Here is an 11,089-nt window from a genome sequence, read left to right on the forward strand (position 1 = left end):
AAAATATTTTATAAAATATATAAAAAAAAAAAAAAAATATATATATATATATATATATATATAGTGACATTTGCATTACTGTAATGAGAAACATTTATGATACATTATTTAATAAAAATAATGTATCAAGTAAATAAAGTAATATATACAGTACTGTATACATACATTATGGCAGTATTTTCTATAATGCATTTAATTTATGCTGATTTATTCATTCAGAATAATGAGAATTCAAAACAAAACAAAAAACACTCAAAAGCTAAACTCATGGAGGAATTAATGAGAACTGGGGTGGTGATAATAATGCACTCATAATAGTAAAAATCATACATTTTTCAAAGGATCAAATGGGCATTGCAAGCATTTATGGATGAAAGCATTGCAAATCTAAAATCTGTTTGCGTTTTACAGTGTTTAGGGTGCATTGTAAACTACATAATTGTTTATAAACCATTAAACAACATCTCTGGGTCATATTTCACCCACAAATGAAAACAAAGCAATAACATATGACATTTATTCTGAAATAAAAAAAGCTATTTTAGCAACATTAAATGTTGGCATAGTGACATTATTCTATGACAATTAAGCACCCCACTCTCATTATTGTAATGTGAAAAATACTGATATATTATTTGAAATACAGTAAGTCTTTACATTTACATTTATTTAGAAGACACTTTTATCTAAAGCCACTTATTTATTAAAGGGGTCATATGATGCTTTTTTAAAGATCATTATTTTGTGTATTTGGTGTAACAGTATAATATATATACATAATGGTAAGATTTGCTGTACTGTCTTTAATTTATGCTGATTTAAAAAGCAAACAAACATTGTGTTACAGTAATGTTAGAATGATAACCATAATGAGAAGTACAAAATAAGAAGTACAAAAACCCCTCAAAAGCCCCTGGATGTTAATGTAATGTAAATTGCAATCACACAGGCATTTCAAGCATGAATGCACTGTATTTTGTGAAAAATGTAGGATGCAATTATAGTATCTCATGCATATACAATGAATTCCTTTGAAATGGCACGTTCTAATGGCAGTGTGCTATTTCAAACTCATCATTTGTGACATGCCAGTATCATTGGATGTGAGTCACGTCTCTCTGTAGTGTTTGATTCAAGAGCGCAGCGAGCCGTCCCACTGGTGTGATTATGGAGCGTTTCACATGCTGACCGCTGACCACCTGAAGGCAGAGGAGTGCTTTCAACAGGCCTTATCCATCCAGCAAACACACATACCGAGGTCAGCAGACACAAATGACTCAGACTAGATTTCTAAACGAGTGCTTTGACTCATTCTTCAGTTGTGTTCGGTGCAGTTTGCTCATGTGCGGCGTGCTGTCAGAGATGAACGGACGCTATGAGGACGCCGAGACCTTCTTTGAAAGGGCGACTTGTGTGGAGCCCAACAATGTGGTCGCCTGGGCTTTGTTTGGTGAGAATAGATTATACAGTAAATAAAAATTTGGGGTTAGTAAGATTTTTTTAAAGAAATTAATATTTTTATTCATCAAGGATTTAATAAATTGATCAAAAATGAAAGTAAAGACATTTACAATGTTGCAATAGATTTCTATTTTTAAAAAAATGCTGTCCTTTTGGACTTTTTATTCATAAAAAAAAAAAAATCCTGAAAACAGGTTTCGACAAAAAATGTAAAGAAGATAATAATCAGAAATGTTTCTTGAGCATCAAATCAGAATATTAGAATGATTTCTGAAGGATCCTGTGACACTGAAGCCTGGAGTAATGATGCTGAAAATTCAGCTTTACATCACAGGAATAAATCACATTTTAAAATATATTAAAATAGAAAACAGTTATTTGAAATTGTAACAATATTTCACAATTTTACTGTTTTTACTGTATTTTTTGTCAAATAAATGCAGCCTTGGTGAGCAGAAGAGACTTCTTTCAAAAACATCTTACCCCAAACTTTTAACAGGGTTCCCACGGGTCCTTGAAAGTTTGTGAATCTGCAAAAAAAATTTCAAGGCCCTGAAAAGTTTTTGAAAATAAACGTACATAGATACAGGTCCTTGAAAGTGCTTGAATTTATTTTGTGCAAGAAGTTTTCTGGAAAAAAATTCCATATTATTCCCTCCGGTCCGCTAATGTGTTATTTCGCCAACACTTCGTGGCCTATGCATACTAGCTTGCTTGATTTACGTTAGTTACGCGCATTTTACGCGTTACGTTAAGTGTTTCCTGCGTGAGATACTTTGTGTTGTATATGGCAAGCCAAAAGAGTCAGAATTAAATTTATGCCGTTAAATACAGCGTTTTTTTACCATTTAAGTGCATTTTTTTACGGCGTCTGCTATCAGGACGGCGTATTTGATGGCGCTAATGCTGTTTTGTATGTAAAAGCGATTTATCTAAAGCGTAATTCTGACTCTTAAGGCTTGTCATAGTTGTACATTTCCATGACATTCACGCGCGCACGAAACTACTACAATGGTACCTTAACGTTTCACAGACACACTGTGAAATTAATGTTGAATTGCTTTGCTTGTTAAGATAATGTTAACCCATGAGGCAAGAAAAACTTAAAAGCATATTCATATATCTTAAAACTTCTGGGTACATGAGCCTAAGCTCTTTTCAATAAAATCCATGCAAAGGTTAATATCAGATCATTTTAGAATACAGTATAGGATGTACCGAATATTCTTCAGTTTTATGCAAAACAGAAATACGACAAATAGAATTTCAGATCTCTGTCATGGCCAAAAAAAAAAGCAAAAAAAAGCTTTTTTGCATAGTTGTGTTTGACACAAGAAAACTGTAACAATGTATCTTACAAGGTAACACAGTGTAACCTTGCTCTCACTTGAAATGTGTCCCCACATTAAGTCCTTGAATTTGAGGGTATTGGACCTGGAAAATCCTTGAAAGGTCCTTGAATTTTAACTTAACCAAGGTGTGGGAACCCTGTGTTAGTAATATTTCAAGATGAACATTTACTGGACTGAAGCCACTTAGGTTTACTTGATTATACATACAGGATATCAATGCGAATATCAAATATGAGACATAAAGCTTTTGATAAATGTTTATTTGTTCATCTCTCAATCATCATCGAATTACATTGCATTATATGTTTTTCCCCCACAATTAAAACTACAGAGCTTTGATCACAAAACTAAGCATAAATATCTTACTAGGACATATTATTGGGAAATATAGAGTAACAACTCATACTCAAATTACTCATATGCATTTTTAAGCAAGTAGTCTGCTATACTGTTATAAAAATCTCATTGATTTTCAAGATTTACTCAGTTTGGGCTGTTGAGTCAATTTTTTTATTCCGAAAATTGTTTTTCTTTAAGTGTGAGCTTCTTATTCTCACTATATCAGATAGTATATGAGCCGTAAAAGCCTGATATATCAAATATAACACAAAACACAATTGTAAACTTTATTTTTGTTTCCTTTATTTAGTCTTTTATTAAGGTTAAATTAAGTTTTCTGACTATAATTTCATATGTCAGGCTTTACAGGGTTAAATGAAATCTCCCTGTATATCAGCTCAAATTTGATCATGACCCTGATGTTCATGTGAAGATCTCACCTTAGCATACAGTCTCTCTCCATCATTGTCCATGATCAGAACAGCTTTTACAGTGTACAGAGAGGGTTCCTGTCACAACACACACAGATATTAATCATCAGTGAACTTCAGTGAAAACAGTGATCAGGGCAAAGGTTAAGCAGACAGGCATAGAGCTGTCCATCAGCAACTGCTCAAACTGTGAACTCAATATTTTAATATATTTTCCTGTAACAGTATACTAATCTTCAGTATAATAAATATCTTTAATTACTCGTTTTAACACTCGTAAGATCGGTAACTGATTAATAATTTAGCGGATGTAAGTTAGCAGAAACGCTATTTGAAGAGGAAACAGAGCGGATTTAAGTTAACTGATAGCGGATGTTTTACACTTTAAATGCATATATTGGACACATAAAGATAAAATCATTTTACCAATATTAGCGTATCCATCTTGTACTTTACAAATGTCGCTCACTCAAGCTCCGTGAGTCAGAATTAAATTTATGCCGTTAAATACAGCGTTTTTTTACCATTTAAGTGCATTTTTTTACGGCGTCTGCTATCAGGACGGCGTATTTGATGGCGCTAATGCTGTTTTGTATGTAAAAGCGATTTATCTAAAGCGTAATTCTGACTCTTAAGGCTTGTCATAGTTGTACATTTCCATGACATTCACGCGCGCACGAAACTACTACAATGGTACCTTAACGTTTCACAGACACACTGTGAAATTAATGTTGAATTGCTTTGCTTGTTAAGATAATGTTAACCCATGAGGCAAGAAAAACTTAAAAGCATATTCATATATCTTAAAACTTCTGGGTACATGAGCCTAAGCTCTTTTCAATAAAATCCATGCAAAGGTTAATATCAGATCATTTTAGAATACAGTATAGGATGTACCGAATATTCTTCAGTTTTATGCAAAACAGAAATACGACAAATAGAATTTCAGATCTCTGTCATGGCCAAAAAAAAAAGCAAAAAAAAGCTTTTTTGCATAGTTGTGTTTGACACAAGAAAACTGTAACAATGTATCTTACAAGGTAACACAGTGTAACCTTGCTCTCACTTGAAATGTGTCCCCACATTAAGTCCTTGAATTTGAGGGTATTGGACCTGGAAAATCCTTGAAAGGACCTTGAATTTTAAGTTAACCAAGGTGTGGGAACCCTGATAATGTCTTACCTGGCAATAGGTCGGTTATTCTTAGTGAACTCGATGAGACGGATTTGAAAAGGCAAGGAGCACACCGCCAACACATTGACAACCTTAAAGTCCGAGAACCTCACCTGCAGATGAGATTATAACAATAATACATCATTCAGAAGTTTAAGTTAACCAAAGTGTGGGAACCCTATTTTAAAACAGTAGTGTTTTTCTTCAATAGTACTCCATACTATATTCATTCATTTAAGTTTATTTTACTCTGACCGCAACAGGATATAATTTTAGTTTGCAAAATATTTTTTACATTTTATTTTTCAAAATGATGAAAATGTGTGTCCTCAGGTATATTCTGCCAGACTCAGGAGAAGTGCATAGAAGCAGAAATGGCTTTTCGGGAAGCCAATAAGCAGCTTAATGCAGTCCTGCTGAATGAATCAGCATCTAGAGCAGAAATAACCTCAGAGACTCAGTCTGGTCAGAAGAAGGACCAGAAAGATGAAAGCAGTGAGACTCCAGCTGGAAACACAGAGGAGACAGGTGACCACCTCGTGTCCATCTGCTCTGTGACAAAAGCTTTTCATTTATAGCTGATCTGGGATCATTTGCTTTAAAGGTGGCAATACAGATGAAGCCGATGCTGTGCATGAAGAAGACCGGCCACAGAACGACCAGGAGAGCAAACAGGAAGTACAACAGCAAATTTCCCTAACCAGCGTCCAGACCACTATCTACATGGAGACAGTGTGGTTTCTCCTGCAGAACTACGCATTACAGGTCACAGCAGTTACATTAAAGGAGACATTTGTTTTCACCTGAGATCTACTTAGAAGGTTTCTTGCACCAAAAACAGGCATAATTTAGTGTTTATGGCTATTTTACACACACACACACACACGCACACACACACACACACACACACACACACACACTCTCTCTCTCTCTCTTAGACCCTTTGTTGAAAAGGCCGTTTTTGCTGCTGTTCCTTTAAGACTTCTTTATGTAAATGGCTTACACTATCATTCAAAAGTTTAGTGTCCGAAAAGACTTTTAATGTTTCTGAAATAAGTCTCATCAATTTGACCAAAAAATACAGTAAAAACAGTAATATTGTGAAATATTATTTCTATTTAAAACAACAGTTTTCTATTTGAATATATGTTAAAATGTAATTTATTCCTGTGATTCAAAGTTGAATTTTCAGCATCATTCCTCCAGAAATCAGTCTAATATGCTGATTTGCTGCTGAGGAAACATTTATTATTATCATCAAAGCTGAAAAGATGTGCTGCTTCATAGAAACGGACTTTTTCCGGATTTTTCGATGAATAGAAAGTTCAAAAGAACATTTATTCAAAACAGAAATCTTTTGTAACATTATAAATGCCTTTGCTGTCGCTTTTGATCAGTTGAATGGGTCCTTGCTGAATAAATGTATTCATTTCTTTAAAAAAACAACAACGTTCCAACCCCAAACTTTCATATATTCTACGTTCAAATATTCTGTAGGTTATTAAAGCAATAAGCCCCAAGAAGCCGTGGTTTGCGTTGTTAGGCACGACGCGGCGCGGAGTCCGTATAAACCGTATAAAACGGTTATTCCATATATATAGTAAGGTTTCACAAAATAAAACAGAGCAAATAAAGTGTAATGATAATAAAAACAGTATTCTTCCACCAAACAATGTAGTTCCTCAGAAACAGTTGTGGTTCAACAAAGTGGTTGCCGAACAACACACAAAGTAAACAAAGGTGTATGTTTGTAGAGTAATTTACTACGGCTTCGAACGCGGCTCAGCCAATCAGAATCAAGGACCAGAATGATCTGTTTTATAAGATTGTTTAACCTCTGTTTACTTGTGTAATTCAGCATCGAGTTGCAGAATCTGGCTGTTCATATGTTAATGAGAGACTTCATATCCGTTTTCTGAATTGTCAATTTTTTGCCGTTCATTCAGAGTGGACTTCAGTAGTTTTTCTACATAGCATACCAAATCTTTTTTTGAACTGAAGGTGGTGCTAATCCTGAAGTTAATGCTGGATTGTGTTGGTGTCCCCAGATGGCCCAGCGTGCTCTGGCTCTAGAGCTGCTGTCTCCAGACAGAGGCACCATCAGCTCGTATCACCTCGCTCTCGCCAAACTACACCTGCTGAGAGGAGAACACGACAGCACCGAGGCCAGCCTGAAGGAGGCGCTGACCGACAACTTCCAGGTCTGCATCTTTCCATCTCCTTTCCACAGATTTTATTTGAGATGCACTTCAAATTCATTATTTCTCCTATGATTTGGTCTGCACAGAATCCAGACATATGGGCCCTGTGGGGTCACTTGCATTACGAGAAGGGTGATTACGCTCAGGCTCAGAACTGCTATGAACGGACGCTGGATTCTGTGCTGGACGCCTCAGACACACACTCCATCTACCTTCGCTTGGGCTCCATCTATCTGCAGAAAGGAGAAGTGAGTTCAGATCAGCTGCTTTGGAGTTTTCATGAAGCAGTTTTCATGTGTGCTTCATTCCCTCTGTAGTATGAAAAAGCCAGACCTGTATTCCTGCGTGCCTGCAAACGCTCGCCGTCATGTCTTACTTGGCTCAGACTGGGAATCGCCTGCTATAGAGTGAGTACAAACCCATAATGCATTTAGAAAAGCTGGACGTCTCTGGCTTGTAGCTTGTCAGCGTAAGCAGGAGAGCTTTGCTGGAGCCACAGTAGAAGGAGAGTTTGTACTGTACTGTACAAAAAGACCTTTTACTTGCTAAAAAAGTATAAACTATGAATCAGACAACAGGTTTTTCAGCAAGGTTTTAAACAAGTTGATCATTTCGAGGCCTTAGAAATGTGTATATCCAAATATGATACAGTAGGCTTTAGGGTTAGTTGTTGTTATATGCATTTAAATGTGCTGTTGATCAGCTGGAGGAGCTGACTGAGGCTGAAGAGGCGCTGACTGAAGCCAACGCACTGAATAACAGGAATCCAGAGGTGTGGGGTTACCTGTCGCTAGTCTGTTTATGGGTAAGTGACTGACAAATGCATTCGGACGGTTTTCTCCCATTAGTGCCTTTCGCACCGCGGGAACCTTTTCATAGTACCTGAACTAATTGTGGAACTACCCACTTTTTGGCATGTTCGCACCGCAGTAACTAGGAATTTTAGTTCTAGGAACACCGTTTGGAGGAACCTACTTCAGAGCAGGGTCTAAAACAGCTCTATAGGAACTATCAGTGACGTAAGTGTACGCTGATTGGCCAAACGCACGCGAAACCCCGCTTTTTAAAAAGCCATGTAAACATATTTACTCCACGAACATGGAAAATGGCGATAACGGCATTTAACTGTTGTCTGCGGTGTTGTGTTCTTTTCTCAGCTTCGATGATATGTAACTGTGACGAGAGGGGCGGGGCCGAGAGCCGTGGGAATGGAGCGAGGGCGGTGGACAGGAGTGACCAGGCCTGGTCCTCTCTCCTCCAACACTGTCGTCCCTCCTCCTTTTATCCTTCCGGAGCTCCTCCGTGGGACTCCTCCGTAGTTCAGGTACTATGAAAAGGTTCTCGCTCCGTTCCCACGGCTCTTGGCCCCGCCCCTCTCGTCACAGTAACACTGCAAGTTGTCATAAAAAAATTAGTCTCTTAGCCCAACTTTTGCTCTTGCAATCGCGTAAATTGTGCATTTACATCTCCATCTCCGTTATAAAAAGACATCGCTGTCGGCCGCTTCAGAGTTTCTGCTGCCGGTGCGAATGCAACCAGGAAAACGGCCCGAGGGAGAAATTGGTTCTCTAGGAACTACCCTGCTGGCTAATTCCTAGAACTACGCGGTACGAAAGCCCCTATTTATTCCCTCGCTTTGCACTTCTTTCTTTACACTTCTTCACACAAGGCAGCCATCATTTCCTCTCCCTCAATGTCATTCTAAGCCTGTGTGAGTTTCTTTCTTCTGTGGAACACAAAAGAAGATATTTTGAAGAATGTTGGTAACCAAATGTTTTCAGGTCCTATTGACTTCCATATTATGGACAAAATATACTATGGAAGTCAATGGGAAACGAAACGGTTCTTCACACACTGGATCAACAGAAGCATTATTTTGACTTTAGTTGCTTTGTCCTTTCAGACTGGCAGAAAACTAGAGGCAGAGCAGTCATATAAATATGCCCTAAAGGTTTGTACTGTTTAATGTCAATGTGTTTGTGAAGTCTGTGGTATCAAAATTCAATTTTGACCTCTTATAAGTTTCGTTTTTTTAGATGAATTTGCAAGAGGAGTCACTTCTAGAGGAGATTCACGAGCTGCAGTCACGTGTTGGGTTTGGGAACCCTTCCTTCTGATCGGTCTTATCCACATAAATGTCATTTTCAACTATAAAAAGGTTCATGGTTTAATCCTAATAATAAAAACGGTGTAAATGATAATAAAATATGATTTGAACCATAATCAGCTATAGTCTTTTTTTGTTTGTTTTTGTTTTGGCCTTGTTGAAAATGGCTTCACATTTAAGGTTCACTCCAATGATAACAATAAATATACAATATACAGTATTAATATTATTAAAACTATACAGTTTTAATAATCGTTTTAACTCTGTGAGAATAGGGAAGTCCACACCACAACTACCACAGAGGAACGATATTGAAATCACTTTCAGATCAGTTATTTCCAACTAATAAACGATAAAAACACTGTCAGCCAATCAGAATCTGTCAGACTTTAAAGGGTGTTATCGTCTGTTCAGGGATAAAACAAAAACACAACATAATTACTAAAACGTCACATAAAATTAAAGTGAAAACAGGAAAAATAAAAGCTCAGTCAAGATATTTACAAAAATATTAATAATATAAAAACTGAAATGCTAAAAAAAATACTGCGCCTGTTAATTTCTGAGCCTTTTTACATTAGGTTGTAAAAATGTACACATTTAATATGCACAAACCAGAATGACAATGATAAAACTGAAAGATTGAGAAATGTATATAGATATGTTCAGAATTCTACCTTTTCCATACTCAAATGTGCTAAACTGCAGTAAATTAGCAGTGCACTGTGCTTTATCTTCCACTGTTACACTGTTGAAATGTTATACAAAAAAAAAAAATCTTTACATGGCAGACAACAGACAGTAGTGTTCATCTAAATTCCATTATCATGTATAAAACCTCAACAGTTTTCCTAAACAAAAATAAGTCTCTATATTATATATAACACAATAAAACTTGCCTTCAAGGTAACCAGTAGGAGCAAAACAAAAACTTGCCAGAAGACACCTGTATTTCAAATATATATGAAGAACACAACAAATGAGAAGCTACATCTGAGTGATGAATCATATTAAGGTACTTTATTAAACAACTAAACTGAATCTAAGTGATAATTGGCAACAAGTCAGAAATCTATTTTTCACAATTATTGTCTTTGAACAGAAACAAGAAGTTACACAAGGACGCATCCTCATAGTCTGACTTTTGGTCTATCCATGAACACGACTGCCCCATGTGTAGGTCAGGTACATGTGTAGGTCAGGTACATCAGAACCATGAGTGGTGCAACCTTGAATATAGATGTTATGGATCGTCTCCAAACGTTTGGGATTCCCTCAGAAAAGTAGTTTGGGAAAGCCCTCTGCTCAAAGGGAGAAATACTGTAATTGATCACATGCCTTATCTTGGCCAAATCTCAGAAGTGACGACCGATTGTTCCAAGAAAGCTGATCTCACTGCACTTTGACACCCTTGGATTCACATTAAACTGTTTTTCTCACCAAAAAAAGAGGCTTGAATTTAATGGTCGCTGCGCCTTTAAGCATCAGCTCTGACAGACACGTGGTTTCATCCGGCAGCTTCCTGCTTATTGAGTTCATAACGGAGAGCCTGATATCCGCAGACAAAAGCAACGAGAATCCGACTAATGATCATTTCTATAATCAGTTACCAGTCTGTTATCATTCCTACAGCCTGATCGGACCAATTACTATTATCATTATAATCTGATCTAACGCAGGATTCGCTGAAGAGCTGGATCGTAAGTACTGGTTTCAGTTCTCAAGTATGCAAATGAGGGCGCATACTTGTGCTATATGCGTGCTAGTGTGTTACACCGATGTCTAACGTCAGCACTAGTTCATTTGTATAATGACAGCTGATTATTTTGTTCTGCTTGTGCATTTAAATGGATGCTGATCACAGGACAGTGAGATTAGTGGCATTTTCTCTGGCAAACACCAGAACGCTTATGACTGCTCTTTTGTTGAGACTGCACACATCTGTGTTTTCATTTTCCCTGCAAACAAACGCTGTTGAACAGCCTCAGTGTGTGTGTGTGTGTGTGTGTGTGTGTGTGTGTGTGT

At 37.0% G+C, this 11,089-nt stretch overlaps 2 protein-coding genes across 4 annotated transcripts in view; both read left to right on the forward strand.

The window, feature by feature from the left end:
* Positions 1 to 9,109, forward strand: part of LOC107695707 (cilia- and flagella-associated protein 70) — a 26,024-nt gene extending 16,915 nt beyond the window's left edge. The window contains exons 17-26 of the mRNA XM_016495729.1: positions 1,125 to 1,258; positions 1,335 to 1,450; positions 5,090 to 5,284; positions 5,361 to 5,521; positions 6,805 to 6,957; positions 7,044 to 7,205; positions 7,275 to 7,364; positions 7,661 to 7,762; positions 8,861 to 8,908; positions 8,994 to 9,109. Coding sequence (XP_016351215.1) covers positions 1,125 to 1,258; positions 1,335 to 1,450; positions 5,090 to 5,284; positions 5,361 to 5,521; positions 6,805 to 6,957; positions 7,044 to 7,205; positions 7,275 to 7,364; positions 7,661 to 7,762; positions 8,861 to 8,908; positions 8,994 to 9,074 — 1,242 coding nt within the window. The 3' untranslated portion in view covers positions 9,075 to 9,109. The remainder of the gene's footprint in view (positions 1 to 1,124; positions 1,259 to 1,334; positions 1,451 to 5,089; positions 5,285 to 5,360; positions 5,522 to 6,804; positions 6,958 to 7,043; positions 7,206 to 7,274; positions 7,365 to 7,660; positions 7,763 to 8,860; positions 8,909 to 8,993) is intronic.
* A 1,478-nt stretch (positions 9,110 to 10,587) lies between these two features.
* The window catches only part of hmox2b (heme oxygenase 2b), a 12,363-nt gene continuing 11,861 nt past the window's right edge, over positions 10,588 to 11,089 (forward strand). For all 3 annotated transcript variants that reach the window (XM_016495732.1, XM_016495731.1, XM_016495733.1), the window contains exon 1: positions 10,588 to 10,764. The gene's annotated coding sequence lies outside the window, so the exon portion shown is untranslated. The remainder of the gene's footprint in view (positions 10,765 to 11,089) is intronic.

This window comes from Sinocyclocheilus anshuiensis, unplaced genomic scaffold (genome assembly GCF_001515605.1).
Source record: "Sinocyclocheilus anshuiensis isolate Anshui unplaced genomic scaffold, SAMN03320099.WGS_v1.1 scaffold1075, whole genome shotgun sequence".
Classification (NCBI taxonomy): domain Eukaryota; kingdom Metazoa; phylum Chordata; class Actinopteri; order Cypriniformes; family Cyprinidae; genus Sinocyclocheilus; species Sinocyclocheilus anshuiensis.